This window comes from Serpula lacrymans (genome assembly GCF_000218685.1).
Source record: "Serpula lacrymans var. lacrymans S7.9 unplaced genomic scaffold SERLAscaffold_6, whole genome shotgun sequence".
Lineage (NCBI taxonomy): Eukaryota > Fungi > Basidiomycota > Agaricomycetes > Boletales > Serpulaceae > Serpula > Serpula lacrymans.
This window is the reverse complement of record NW_006763295.1, coordinates 1,693,407-1,707,281: the sequence shown is the minus strand read 5'-3', so window position 1 is coordinate 1,707,281 and position 13,875 is coordinate 1,693,407. Positions and strand designations below refer to the sequence as shown.

Here is a 13,875-nt window from a genome sequence, read left to right as displayed (position 1 = left end):
TCGCACCGCTCCGAGTTCTTAGCCATTCACATCCGAATCCTTCAACTCCAAGTCCTAGTTGTTTTTCTTCGCCATGCCAGTTTCGCTCTCTCCATCCCAGCCAAGAAGTGCAAAAAAGTCTCTCAAGAGAGTCTCAAAAGCGATCATGAAGTCGTATCGCGTGCGCATACCAAAATACGACTTGCCTATTCGTCTACGCCCGGTTCGTTCGCTGTTCCCTGCGTCCGAACGTACTTGTGCTCACATACCATCCAGTGGTTCATCTTCTTCACTTGTGCAATCATGGTAATCCTCGCATTCCTGAGCTTTACAAACGTCTCCAGGTCTCTTCCACTTAACGACAAATTGCTGCACTTCATCTGCTTTTGCATCGCGACCGGAGTGTTCTACTTTATATTCGATGTAGAAGAGTAAGTTACTGCTCAATTCTTGAATTAAAAGCATATTTATCTTGTTACTGCTCGTATCAGGGATGCTCGAAGAATATGGTTTTGGCGCCATTCCGGCCTGCTTTTCACCGCAGTGATCTGCTTTTTTTTCGGAGGACTTGTCAGCGAAATCGTTCAATCGATGCTTCCGGTTGAGTACTATTCAGACATCGCATATGGCGAATATCACTAAGTGAAATTTGTAGTACAAAGAATTCCACTTTGGTGATGTCGTGGTTTGTTCATTCAACTTCAGCTGAGATTGCAGTTTTGACGTTCATGTTTTGGTAGGCAAACATGCTTGGATCCACCATCGGCCTATATATAGCATACTATGTCGAACGATATTATCGTCACAGAAGAGAGGTCAGTGTAACTTACATGATGGTGCCTGTTACTGATATCTGACCAAATAAACCCTTATTAGATTGCTCGCTTGTATCGTCCGCTTGATACTGAGTCTGTACTTTCCGACGATGAGGATCTTTCAGAAGACGGAAGTGGACAAGGGACACAACTTCTACCCACACACTATGTAACCTCACCAATTGGTCAGGGCAAACATTCTGCTTCTACCAAAGGGAAAGCATACAAGGCAGACAGACTGGCCGATGTTTGGGACGAACGAGAGGAATTGTTCGGTATCGGAGACGACAGTGACGTAGAAGACAATTCAGGATCCAGTGGAGCACCATCGCACAAAACAACTCATGTACGATTTGAACAGCCGCCACCAAGAAATACTCCCTCTAACTCATGATCGAGTTGTGTCTTGGATATTGATATAATGTATAGTAGACCAACCATCCTTTCCATGGACAATATTTAGCGGATCCATGTATCACTGAAGCACTAGAGTAAAATTGGACAAGTCGGATAATATTTATTGGGATGATGATTCACGGCTATCTTTCTCCCGGAGTGCTTGCAAGTTACATTCCAGCTGTCCCAGCTCATCTTCTATCTCCCCAACTTCGTCCTGTCGTTTCTCGACTAGTTTATCTAGCCTCTCACAAGCTTGTGACGCCACGATCACCACTTTGTTGTCGACAGTCTTCTGAAGGGTATCCTGGAATATAGTAAGATGCATGAATGAGTAGGCTCACTCCAACCTCTGGACGGATAACCCACCTTCAGATCCCTTCTAAGACCATCGCCGACTCTATTCCAATCCTGCATCCACCGACGTTTTGCCCTCTCCCACTTTCCAACGGCCCATCTGATACTGACCACGGTTCCTAACATGCCAATACCAACAGCGGTACCCACTTCTGTTCCTGGCATACCTATGATGTTCTCACCGAATCCAAGCCACCAGCCCAGCCCAGAGCCTCCTAGAACGCCACCAAATGTACCTAAGGCTGCTTGTTGGGCTGCAAGATGGAGACGAGTAGTGGAATAGTCAACTAGTTGACCCTGCCGGGTGGACAGAGGCTGTATGAGGGAAGACGAAATTAGTCTATAGGATGGTGATGAAGAAAGTTGCTGAAGTTCGTTGACGATGAGGGGAGAATGGAAACTACGAGTGGTTGCAGGCGGCGAAAGTTTGGATAACAAAGCAAACGTCGAGGAGGTAAGTCTCTCTTGTATGGAAGATAGCCGGCCTGTATGCAGTATGAGCTAAAACGGATAATTACCTGTCAAAGAACGTTTCAAGTAAGAGCGAGATACCTACTTGGTCTTTAAGATCCCTACACCATGCCTTGTTGACGGCAGATCCAACAAGGGATCCAACCTCATCGACCTTCCAAATCATCTTCCACCAAGTCAGAGAGTCGAGCAAGAGTTTCATCTCCTTTCCGCCCTCAGTCATCGCCTTCTTCACGGAGTCTTCGCCATCACCTTGGACTTCCGACGAACCCAGTACTTCGACCTCAGCTTTAGCTCTTATTTCCTCGACTTGTGCTCTAAGTTCGCTGATGCCCTGGCAAACTGCATTGATATCTCTTCTCTCGGCTTCTATTGACCTATAACCTGCTTCTAAAGTACTGTTGATGTGTACCAGGGCGACTTGTGTTCTGAGGCTTGATAGATCACCACCTCCGAGAGTCATGGCCGTGATTGATCTGGTAATGGCGTCCGTAAGAGCGGACACCTTTGAGCCAGCAAAATTGATTTGGTATTTTTGAATAGCGGTTGAAGAAGTAGGTTCGGCCTTCAGAGTACGGACGGCATTTAGGGCACGGTTTGGATCAATAGCCAGCATTCCTCCTGTCTTATCCTCTGAGGGTCCGGAGAGAAACTTGCTGATTTGGCTGAGCTGTACATCCGAAGGCAAAGAGGTCAAAGCGAGGATCGTATTTTGCCTGGAGAGTAGATGTTTTGCTTTTCTGAAAAGAGTGGAGAGTGGTGTAAGAGCGGGGTTGCAAAGCAGAACCAATAGGTCTGTGTCTAGATAATTGCGAGTAATTTCCTCAATTGTTCGAGTTAGTTGTGCCTCTGAAAAACGCTCTGATAATGGTACTGGGTGCATCTCGATGATTTGTACGGGTAGTGGGAATTGCTGGAGCCATGATGATGGGATTGCAAGCTTCCCTTTCTCCTGAGTATCTGCTAGTGAGGTAGATGGCCAATACCTGGAGAATCTCAGTAAATTATCATTGCATAGAAAGTGGCCAAAAAACTTGGCCATTTATAACATACTGACTCTACATCCAGACTCTTTGGGTGACTTTTCCAACGTGCGTGGAGAATATTACTTTGTGTATCGTCTGAAGCGAAAGGATCTTCTAATAGGGCAGTTAAAAGCTCTTGGGATCCCGCCCAGCTATCGATACCGCACACTAGAGAGTCAAGAAGTTACTTCCATAGACTTTTGCAACGACGCGCAAGGAAAGCAACACGCAGGCTAAAATGCACATACCTCCTATACGGACCTTCGATCCTAATGCCACAGCATCGGATAATCTGGCATACGTTTGGGATAATAGAGCTTCCCAGAGTTGTAAGGAATCTGCAGTTTCCTTGCAAATGTCTTCTGGTGGAAGAGTGCGAGGTAACAGGGAAAGTGTCTTGTGAAGGAGTGTAAGAGTATGATGCCTGAGTGAAGGTACCTCCTCTCTTTTATTTCCATCGAATGCACTTGCATAAGCTCGGCTCTGTGTAACATTCTTCAGCCGCTCTGCTTGAGGGCCCTTGAATTGCGAGCCTAGCCTCAAACATCTTCCGGCTTTGCGACTTCGGGAAGAATAGGATCTTGAAGCTGGGCGAAAGGAGGAAGCATTATGAAGAAAAGCAATGTTTCTGGGTGTAGCAATGCGGAGAACAGGGGAAGAAGTAGGACATGATAGCATTGGGCGTATCTGACCTTCGACTTAGCACTCAGCCAACGCTTTTGGTGCATATGCCGTTGACTTTTTCCGCACGTGATCGAGAGGACGACGCGAACACGACTCAGACGCAGTAGATAAATATACGCGAATGCGCAAATTGTACAAATTCCAGTAGTTATAGAGTAGATAGAAAATACAGAATAAATATAGATGTTACGATATAGCACCAAATGGCCCAGAAACAACAAAAAGAGATTGGATACCGTTATTTGAAGGGTGACAAAAGACTGGTTATCATCTCTTCCGCTTTCCTTTCGTATTAGCTTCCCAGTTCCACGTAGAAGTCGCTTTTTTCTTGGTGGGACTGCTTGATTCTGCCTGTGCGTGGAGAATTGCACCTCTGCTCAAACAGAAATCGATATGGGCATTCAGCCCCTGATTGTCCGTCGCAAGATTCTTTCCGCATATAGGACAGGTATGTGTTTGAGCGTCAATCTCTTCCGCTTGTGATGTAGGTTGCTTGGGTACTGGGATGTGACCCGAACTACGGGGTTTTTGTCGTGAGATGGTAGCCATCGATGATGACCTTCGACCTTCAGAATTGGAGCGAGCAGGAGCTGAAACCGGTGGTCGGAGCTGAGCCTTAAAGTCGTCATTTTCTGAGATATCGTTTGGTTCGTAATCTTCTCCGTCCACTTCCTCATCGCTATCAAATCCAGCCTCTAGTTGCTCATCATCTTCTCCGCCAAACCCAGGCATATAATCCTCATATTCATTTTGGTCATAATCAGAGTGGTCATGTTTGTGTATATTGCCTTCCTTGTTCGTTGCTTCATACTTAGCCTTTTTGCGTGGTGATGCAGCAGTAGGTTCTAGAAACTGATACAAGATATACTTGACCCATATTCAGACATTCGGTGACAGAACCACTTACACGTTTGATACCTCCTGCGGGTGATGACGACCTTAGATCTTTGAGCTTGGTGATCCGTAGTCCAATTAGCCTAATTGACAGAGGATGGCTTGGCAAAAGTTCCTTGCCGATCTATAAATTATAAAAATTAGAAATACGAGAAGTAATAGGTGGTACTGCCACAAGTGATGGCATACAGCAAGCAGATCGTCCTTCTTTGTGCTTATCCACCGATCAAAGGATTTGGCGCGAGTGTAAACTACCAGAGCATCAAAGGTAGCATCAGTAAAAATCCTGCATTATACGCATCGACAAACCTTGATATGTATTTAACTTGTACTTTAGCGTCACTGTTTTTCCTGTCCACCCATTTCTTTCAGTATCGTCTTCAAGTTCAGCAGCTACTTCTTCGAGTTTGTTGAGTATCTGTTGTCTATCGCTAAGTGTACTGAAAGTCCTGAAATGAACCTTAGCGCTAGCGACTTTTCATATGAAGATAGATGCCTGCCTTTCTGCGCCGATACTTTTCCGTTCCTCTCTTTTGCCAGGCTCAACGACATTGGATGCGATACCAAGATGTATCCGTAACAAAAATTGGAGTCCGAATTGTTTGTCCATCAGCGAGAGAGTTGCCCTATGAGTGTAGATGTCGCCACAAGTCTTGTAAGTTTTTCAGTATGAGTTTAGAGGTTTATGCTGGTGAGGAGAGAGATACATACCTTTATGCCTATTGCGTCAAGTAGCCTTTCATTCACACGTCCAACACCAGGTATCCTCCGGATGGGAAGATCCTGCATAAAGGATTTGATGGATTCACGGTCAAATGGGAGGTAGAATTGACCGTTTGGTTTATTCTAATCATTAGGGACTTAGCCTCTATGAAGACGGATGAACGACAGAATATACCTTGTCTGAACATATCTGAACCGAAAGAGGAGTGGGTCAGAATCTCCAACTATGTGCGATTTGTCATGATAACTGACTTTGGCTAACATCTGGGGGGTGGAATCACAGTCAACTTGAGCTACGATATCACAGAGATATGACGTACCTTGTTCGGCGCAATCCCAGCACTTACTGTTAGATTCGTTTCCTTGTGCACAAATGCTCGCATTTCTTGCACACATGCCTGTGGGTCTAAGTTGTGCTCCTCGCAATAGGCTGTGATACTAGATAACATTGCATCGGATTAAACTCATCAACGTCTACGGAAAATTTCAACTCACTTCAAGTAACCTTCGTCACAACCTGCAGCAAGCATGTTGGGGTCATACCGTCTGAATATATCCATCACCTTATCAGACATCTCCTGGTATCGGGTAAAATTGATATTGACGAGGATTAGTTCTGGACACAATTTCTTGGCGATGAAGCCTATGGAGATATAATGTCATAGCATGAACAAATTCTCAAGAAAAACCTAGCTTACCCGGCATACCAGAGCGCACCCCGTACTTTCTAGCATCATACGAGGCGGTAGAAAGAACTCCAGCTCCTACCTATTACCGTAAGACAGGGTTTATATTGAAAGACGTCAGTGCTGAACTTACTCCAAAGGGTTTGCCTTTGAGCTCTGGGTTGTGAAGGAGTTCTACATTTGCATAAAATGCATCCATGTCTACATGAACGATAACCTGGCTAAGGTCACGATGCGACTCTAGCTGGTCGAGCTAGAAGGAAATGCGAATGGTCTCCATCATGAGCATTTGGGTTGGTATGTCTGTCGCACTCACAGTATGGTCAGTACTCTTCTCTATCTGACCTGTTAACGTCGAGACACGAGTTATTGGGTAAAATGAATGAAACCCGCTGTTCACGTACTAATGTCCACTCCCTGTCTTGCATCATCACGTTGCTTGAGGATTTTGTTAATGCGCTCAGTCAATTCTTTGTCTTTCCGCTTCTCGTTCTGAATATATAACACAAAGTACTTAGCAGGATACACATTGAGACTGAACGATATACAGTCTCACGTCGTAGAATTTAGATCCTTTTGAAGCTTCTGCAATAATACGATTGATTTCGCTTTGATCTTTGGCCAGGCTGTACAGCGAGTTTTGTGAGTGGTGTGTAAAAGTATAAGATTCTGAAGATGCGATACAGTAATGACAAAACGAACTAACCCTGCTTTCGTGGTGGATGGGCCCGCCAGACGCTTAACGAGACTTGCAGTATCAGGGCTTGGATTTGGAGGATTCAGTTCTTGCCCCATTGTTTGCTATTTATGACGAACAGACTAGGTGTTTGGAAGGGATAGTAATGTGATTCTAAGCATGAGAGTCCTTGAAGCTTTTGCGAGGTAGTAGGAACACCAAGAATGTATTTGCCACAAACGCGACGCATAATTGCATCACGTGACGCATCTATATTTTCGAACACAATTGGAAGTCTCCACCCATTCCCTAAACGAATGACAAAATATGCTACATGATACAATGAAAGTGTATGGTACAACAAATGAAGCATCTAATACCTTACAGCATACGTCGTAGTCTTCATTGAACGTTTCTCGGATCACTGGCAAGAGTCGTTGGAGGAGAATGAACCTGTACACACCGAGAGGAGTCTTCCGGTTCATTGGGTTGCTTGCCACGTAATCTTCTTATGACGTGCAAGCGCCGAACTAACGCGTGATGGTAGATGATTTTATGGAGGGTGGATGCATAGACTCACCATAGTCAAGCCGCACATGCTCATCTGGGTTTTCTTCATCGGAGTCAATAAGGGGGTCTGCGGTCATTGCGGTGTGCCAGGCATCTGGAAAGAAATACAATGAGATGGCCAAAGCAATATAGGTGAATAGTCATACGCTGGATCATAGATCTTGGAGATACTGGCATGCTTGATCGTCGAGACCGTGGAGGTAACGGGACACTACCAGTGGGCCCTGAGCTGGGCCTTCCCGAGTGCGAATATGGGTCACCAAGTGAATGACGGTGTGAGCGATCACCTAGGCGAAAGGTATGGACTTGTCGTGGTTGACGAGATCCTGACTGGACGTGAGATTCAGTGGATATATGAGCTAGTGACCATGCATTTAGCCAGTATAAATCAGCGGAGATAACAAGACATACGCTGACGACTTTGCTCACTTATCAACGCAGTATCGATGCGACTCATACTCCCCCTTCTTTCCTTATGAGCTTCCTTATGAACCTTAGAACTCCTTTTCCTGTTTGTCGTCGTTTTGGGTTTGTCGTCTTTCTGTGTCGGAAATTCTTTGTTGTCGGACATCTCGTTAGCCCTTGTTTTCATCGAAACATTAGTTATAGGATCCGATTGAGCAGAGATTATGAAGGTGTACGCGCCTCTAATTAATATTGGCAGTGGACTAGCTCCTAGCTGCGAGCCCGTCACTGCAAGGTATGTCCTGAGCAACCCCCAAGGTTCAAGTTGTGGCTAGCGCTACAAGTGAGAAAGTCCTCCGACGCACGGTTTCCGAACCTTGTATTTGAAACATATCTTGAAATGTCCTGAATCGCATGACAAGAGCTAGATATCGCTAGATTTTCGGGAAGTCAATGTTGGAAAGGACACTAACAAGAACCAATCTCATGATGTTCGTGGCAAATAAACATCAGGCCAGCGCTTGATAAGCGCCTGTCAATGAAATCATACTCATCACCAAGCTCATCATTGTTTATATTTGAGCTTAAACATTTGTCACTCCATGCATCCCATGGGTGCATGTGTGATTAACTGCATTTCAAAAACAGTGCATTACAAGCATAAGTAATCTTTAAGCATGCTCGAGCAGCTGGTGGTCAGGTTCAATATTTACCTGGACACCACGGGGCCCAAGAGCTGAACGTTAAACCAGGCGATAAAATCAACCACCGGAAATCATTATGGAGGTACGGAGCGATCAGGAGATAGATATTCTGAATAAAAAACCTTTTCTTCATAATGTACATCTACAACAACAAAACATGAAGCATACCATAGTATATGTGGGTTGTGCGAACGTCCATGAGCTACCGAGCCCGGCTCAGTCCACTCTTTTACCTTGCCGCATACTCTGAGTCAATGTCAAGCATGCGAGCGCTGTATCCCACTTCTGAGTTCGAGTTTCGTCTTGCCTAAGTGGTGTCGCAGGACGAGGTGTAACAGAAGATTCGACCCCAAGTAAGGAAGAAGAGCCTTGTTCGAGAAGTCCCATAGAAGTATACGTAGTGGAGACGAAAAGTTTCAAGAAACCAGAATCCTCTTGTTGATGTTCGGGGAGAGGGAACGACAACGGATCAGACATGGCATTCCCACTTCCACAGCCAATTTCGAGGAAACTGTGCCTTCGCAGAGGGGGAGGAGTTGAAGTAGGTTCGGGGTGGTAGAGCAAATTAATACCGAATCCATTCGTATCCATATACGCTAGATATGGCCAAAGGTCCAGATCAGAGTCGTTGTGGACGACAACGGCATAAACAGCCTGTTTATCATGGAGTATACGTGCTTGGCCATTCACGAGTAGATTGTTACCCACTCTTTTCCGAAATCTGGGATCGACACGATATATTTCCATTCTAACAAGTTCTCGGAATGGATTATCTGGATTTTTCCTGTGGAGATGAAGATGGAAACGCGCAGCCTCATCTAGAAGAGTAGTGCCATCTTTCTGTTTCTCGACTCGAACGATGGGATGTCCAGATGATGGAACGAGATGGTCAAGGTTCTGGACATGAACGTCATGCGTGTGAACGCCAACCGAAATATCTGCGTTGGCAGGACTCTCTACACGGACAATATTCAGGCCATCCTTAAGAGATAGATCTTCCACTGAAATGGAAGCTTTACTGCGACAAGTAAGTCGCTTGAAGAAAGAAGCGCAGGTCCTTTTAAAATGGACACGAAATGGGGTACGATTGTTCCAGCGTGTAATCTGTGCCCAAGAGCCTTTTCCTACGGGTTTGCTATTAGATTTCCGCCTGGCTATAGACCAGGTGGGATGGACTTCCAGGACACGAAGATTATCTAGCGGCGGGTTCAGGGATCCACGACAGTTATGGCCGTGAACACTGAATTCAGTGCCCTCGACAATTCCATGAATGGCACCCATTTCAATCCGCATGCGGTCACTATTGCCTTCAACTGGCACAAATCGACCATCTGTGACAAAGGGTACAGCACTAAAAATGACGCGATCTTTATGCTGCCCAAGGCAAAGTGGGTGCTGCCCGTGTGTAGCGCCCATGGACGACACCAAACGTCCAATCAAGTCCATGCATCTGGTTTGGTGAAGTGGTGCCTTTTTGGTCGCAGCCAGTAACGATCCAGTGAATCTTCCCCCCTCTTTTCCTTCGATAGCCTTCTCTCCGACTCTGCAGGCGAATAACGCAGTATAATTGGAAGTATCTTCTTGATAAAAACCGTGCTCTGCAGCAAATTTTTGTCCTATTGCACCCCTCCATAAACCTGAACACAGATCCTCTGAGCTCGCTTTGGTTGTAGGAGTAAAACGCACGTAGCGCCGATCACGTGAGTCGGAAGATGATTTGGGCGGAGAAAAGCAACAGTCAAGGATGAGCGTAATGTTATCACCCTTAACTTTGCAAAGTTCGGCAAGCATAGCGTTCAGGGAACGATCAGAGATGCCAGCAACTCTGCCTTCCGGACCCCGCGTGTCATGGTCATAGGGACACAAGACTTGAACGCTAGCAAATTTACCTTCACCCCAGTCCCGGGGACGCGGTACTGAACTTCCATGGCCGGCAAAATAGATTATCATCGCATCTCCACGTTGTATGTCTGGATTGTTCACGAAGTGAGCCATGAAAACGTCTTCGATACGCCGCTTGGTCGCATCATTGTTGAGTAGCGTTGAAATATGGGGCTTGGGGACGAGAAGTTCTTGAATGAGCCACTGTTTTACACGTATGGCATCGTCACAACAGGATTGCAAATTCCATATCGATCCTGATTTATAGTCGTCAATGCCAATGATAAGAGCGAATGCACGCGCTGCCATCTACGCCTTTAGTACAGCATCGCGTCAGACAGTGAAAGTTGAGTGGGACTCTGCTGCTCACCTGGTATGCTTTGGTGACAAGAGAGAGATTTTGAGTATAATGAAGAAATGCTCTCAATTCACTTTATACACGCTCTTTGGCATCGCATCGTGAACAGGGGCTCGACACATGTTGGGCCATGCGCTAGACGGCGGTCGTTAATATGACACTAAGGCGAAATTTTGGGTTACAGCAGCTGTAGATATGAGGCGGTCAGCGACACGCACGCCCGTCGTGACCAAAGGATTTCAGGCTCTCTGACCAATGACGGCCAACTTTATGCGCAAAGCATGAGATACACACCTCAAAAACACATGTAAGTGCGCTGTCCCCTACCGCACGGGCTATCGAGTGGAGTGATGCATACGTTTTCGTACTAGACATACCGTGATCGTTCATGCTAGAATATTCCGCGGTGCTGTGATGACGAATGGTGTAGTAAGTTAGGTGCTCGCAGCTGAGGTCGGTGCCGTAAGGCATTTGATGATATTATATCAATGAACCAGTTCATATATTGAATGAACGAGTAGGAACCAGGGTATATCACCCGTAGCATCGTGATAGGGTGTTATGATGGTAAGAACTTGAACGAAAACAACAGTCCCTAGCAGCGACTCGGGCAAAGTTTACCCCAACGGCAGGGTAAATTCTAGTGTGAATGTGAGTATCTCGGTGACGCTTTCGAGTCGCTGATAGAATGCTTGATACAAGGTCATATACTATGGAGTATGTCCCATTATCGGGGTGTTTTGAGGAAAGGTCAAGTTCGAGGTCAAGTCGAGTTTGAGCCGGGAGGAATGGTCTACAAAAGTCGGCATGGGCCGGCAGACCGGCGTCTGCACTGTGACTGAGGGCTTTCCAGCAGACTGGCTCGCCGGGCAGCACCGGGTATAACAGGCCTTCATCGAGTTTGTGCCGTGGCTTTCAGTAAGTTTGTGATCACCGTTCTCTTCAAAGCCTGAGTCAATATTGCTTCAATCTTGACCCGCCTCTGGCAGAAACAGCGTACCTTCAATTTCCTCGGTTTAGCGAGTGGCGGCCTCAGACTTGTTCTGTACGTACAGTCATGAATCTTGTCTGTCAACAATGCAAGGAGCCCTTGCAAGTGCGTTATCCTCGTACATCTCTTGAATGGCAAACTGACACCTAGCCCAGCTCGACGCCTCGTTAGTTGACCTGGCACCTTCTGCCTACGATATGATCGTCGCTTCTTTACCTCCAACACCTTCATCACGTGGGCGATATCTGACGGACGCCGAAAAGCTAGCTCAGCTACCATCATCACCTAGAGCCAAACTCGCATGGCAGAACTCCAAACAGGTCGATAAATCTGGCCCTCCGTCTCCTCTTTCTCCCCGTGCGCAGGGAAAACAGCCCCAGCGTGTTTACCAACCTCCAAATGAGTCCTTTGTGCTCCTGCAGGATAGCGTAATTCGCAGCATTCCATCCCCTGTACCATCTCCTACAGGTTTCAAGAAAGGCTCCGCAATGAAGTCACGAAATAGCCCCGCAAAGTCTGCGAACCAACCTCCCCCGCAGGTAGAGCCAGATCACCCTAATCCTACACCAATTTCACACCACTTGCGCTCCACTCTTCGATTGTTCAATTTGCTCTCTACTCGCACAGATATCGATCACCCTCTTTGTGCAGAGTGTGCGCAAATTCTGTTATCCGGCCTCCAACGACAGCTCGATGAAACGAAGAAAGAACGTGACGGATATATTGCCTTCGAGAAGGAAGTTAGGAAAGAAAAAGAGCGCGAGGCAAACACGATTACTAACGAAGACACAGACAAGAAAATTGATCAGCTAAAAAATGAAGAGCGGACCGCAATTGAGCAGCTGAAACAAGCTGAGTGGGAGCGGGATCAATTAGAGGAGGAAATGCGACTATTAGAACTGGAGGAAAAAACTCTTGAAGAGGAGGAGAACGAGTTGGTTCACGTCTTTTCATCACTACCGCTGCAAAGCTAATCCTCAACAGGTTTTGGCGAGCTCACAACGATCTTCTTCTGTCTTCAGCTCAACAGTCTGCTCAGCTAGCTTCACTCCGTGCTGCTTATGCAGCCGACTATGCTACTCTTGAAAAGCTTGAGCGTACCAATGTTTATAATGACGGTTTTTGTATTGGCCATGACGGTGTATTTGGGACTATTAATGGACTCCGGCTGGGTAGAGTACCAGGGGTTCCGGTAGGTCTATTCTAGGGTATATTCCTACGAGTGCTGATTCAATGCAGGTGGAATGGCCAGAGATCAACGCTGCTTGGGGTCAAACTCTTCTGTTGCTTTATACCATTGCTCGGAAACTCGACTACACATTTGAAAAGTAGGCTTTTATCTATACCATATTCTCGATGACTTATATGTACTTGTACTTTCAGCTATCGCTTAATCCCCATGGGGTCTTTCTCAAAAATAGAGAGAACTGTGGGTGACAAAGCGACATATGAGCTTTATGGCTCAGGTGATCTCCACTTTGGTCGCCTTCTGCACAATCGACGGTTTGATTTCGCAATGGTCGCTTTTTTGGATTGTTTGAGGCAGCTAATAGATCACGTCAAGTCTCAAGATTCACAAGTGGAGTTTCCTCATCAGTACGTGTTCTTTCATCTGCCCACTTGACTCTGAGCTAAACATAACTGGTTTAGAATTATCAAGGATAAAATAGGTGAAGCTTCGGTGAAGCTTCAGTTCAGCCAGGAAGAGGCATGGACTCGTGCGTTGAGACACGTTCTCCTGGCCCTCAAGATTATATTGAAATGGACAACCAATGGCAGCAATGCTTGACGTTGACGGCCTTCCGGATTGCGCAGAACACATGACAGTTGTCGGACCTCATCAGTACGTACGTACACTACTTATCTCATACTTCGATTCTCCCGATACAATTGCAAGCTGTACGACTACTGTGCAATCGGCCCCTGTTTGCTATCACATGTCCATCGCCCAGCTAGGCTGTGGCTTTCGAGGACTCGAGAGATTCCGCGAAGACTGATCAAATGCAGTATTAGCCTGAGATCTGGTACCAGTACCAGTACATACTGAGCTGTTCATTAACGTTCATTTCTCGAAGCGTATGATCGAACCCAACCGTCTGGACATGAACGTGTGGGTGCTGACATGCGCCTCATGGTATAGCTACCAGCAACGTCGTCGCATATTAAGGACGCTGCCTTAGTCAGATATGGGTAGCTTACTGTGCAGTTTGGATCGCTTGAGAACAGGGATAGAGCGCTTGTGAGGGAGAAAATACAAAAA

The 13,875-nt window shown here is 46.3% G+C and overlaps 9 protein-coding genes across 9 annotated transcripts; 2 read left to right on the top strand and 7 right to left on the bottom strand.

Moving 5' to 3' along the window:
- Window positions 1-28: 28 nt before the first annotated feature.
- Window positions 29-2,002, top strand: SERLADRAFT_466183 (uncharacterized protein; the record flags this gene model as incomplete). The annotated part of the gene is made up of 7 exons (XM_007317725.1): window positions 29-202; window positions 256-410; window positions 471-579; window positions 635-664; window positions 720-794; window positions 856-1,497; window positions 1,560-2,002. The coding sequence occupies 6 exons, from the start codon at window positions 74-76 to the stop codon at window positions 1,186-1,188; spliced, it is 831 nt and encodes a 276-aa protein (XP_007317787.1).
- A 56-nt stretch (window positions 2,003-2,058) lies between these two features.
- On the bottom strand, window positions 2,059-2,566 carry SERLADRAFT_466178 (uncharacterized protein; the record flags this gene model as incomplete). The annotated part of the gene is given in 2 exon segments (XM_007317724.1): window positions 2,059-2,084; window positions 2,098-2,566. Coding segments are annotated over 2 exon segments (408 nt in total), but the record flags the coding sequence as incomplete, so codon positions are not given.
- Window positions 2,567-3,197: 631 nt separating this feature from the next.
- On the bottom strand, window positions 3,198-3,732 carry SERLADRAFT_466177 (uncharacterized protein; the record flags this gene model as incomplete). The annotated part of the gene is made up of 2 exons (XM_007317723.1): window positions 3,198-3,211; window positions 3,292-3,732. Coding segments are annotated over 2 exons (444 nt in total), but the record flags the coding sequence as incomplete, so codon positions are not given.
- A 262-nt stretch (window positions 3,733-3,994) lies between these two features.
- Window positions 3,995-7,847, bottom strand: SERLADRAFT_437387 (uncharacterized protein; the record flags this gene model as incomplete). Its single annotated transcript, XM_007317722.1, has 21 exons — window positions 3,995-4,579; window positions 4,635-4,745; window positions 4,811-4,872; window positions 4,931-5,095; window positions 5,138-5,273; window positions 5,333-5,467; window positions 5,520-5,534; window positions 5,597-5,608; window positions 5,665-5,782; window positions 5,840-5,987; window positions 6,043-6,112; window positions 6,164-6,283; window positions 6,347-6,375; window positions 6,435-6,522; window positions 6,587-6,656; window positions 6,737-6,793; window positions 6,847-7,036; window positions 7,092-7,214; window positions 7,287-7,370; window positions 7,423-7,635; window positions 7,706-7,847. The coding sequence occupies 21 exons, from the start codon at window positions 7,845-7,847 to the stop codon at window positions 3,995-3,997; spliced, it is 2,673 nt and encodes an 890-aa protein (XP_007317784.1).
- A 405-nt stretch (window positions 7,848-8,252) lies between these two features.
- On the bottom strand, window positions 8,253-9,215 carry SERLADRAFT_466168 (uncharacterized protein; the record flags this gene model as incomplete). The annotated part of the gene is made up of 2 exons (XM_007317721.1): window positions 8,253-8,494; window positions 8,554-9,215. The coding sequence occupies one exon, from the start codon at window positions 9,130-9,132 to the stop codon at window positions 8,602-8,604; it is 531 nt and encodes a 176-aa protein (XP_007317783.1).
- Window positions 9,216-10,119: 904 nt separating this feature from the next.
- On the bottom strand, window positions 10,120-10,665 carry SERLADRAFT_466166 (uncharacterized protein; the record flags this gene model as incomplete). The annotated part of the gene is made up of 2 exons (XM_007317720.1): window positions 10,120-10,581; window positions 10,637-10,665. A coding segment is annotated over one exon (456 nt), but the record flags the coding sequence as incomplete, so codon positions are not given.
- Window positions 10,666-10,677: 12 nt separating this feature from the next.
- On the bottom strand, window positions 10,678-11,261 carry SERLADRAFT_387982 (uncharacterized protein; the record flags this gene model as incomplete). Its single annotated transcript, XM_007317719.1, has 2 exons — window positions 10,678-10,811; window positions 10,919-11,261. The coding sequence occupies 2 exons, from the start codon at window positions 11,093-11,095 to the stop codon at window positions 10,803-10,805; spliced, it is 186 nt and encodes a 61-aa protein (XP_007317781.1).
- On the bottom strand, window positions 11,255-11,797 carry SERLADRAFT_387981 (uncharacterized protein; the record flags this gene model as incomplete). Its single annotated transcript, XM_007317718.1, has 2 exons — window positions 11,255-11,720; window positions 11,771-11,797. The coding sequence occupies one exon, from the start codon at window positions 11,518-11,520 to the stop codon at window positions 11,335-11,337; it is 186 nt and encodes a 61-aa protein (XP_007317780.1).
- A 593-nt stretch (window positions 11,798-12,390) lies between these two features.
- ATG6 (autophagy protein) lies at window positions 12,391-13,845 on the top strand (the record flags this gene model as incomplete). Its single annotated transcript, XM_007317717.1, has 6 exons — window positions 12,391-12,549; window positions 12,600-12,807; window positions 12,855-12,943; window positions 12,999-13,211; window positions 13,266-13,608; window positions 13,660-13,845. 5 exons carry the CDS (start codon window positions 12,500-12,502, stop codon window positions 13,402-13,404), a joined length of 699 nt encoding a protein of 232 aa, XP_007317779.1.
- Between the last annotated feature and the right edge of the window lie 30 nt (window positions 13,846-13,875).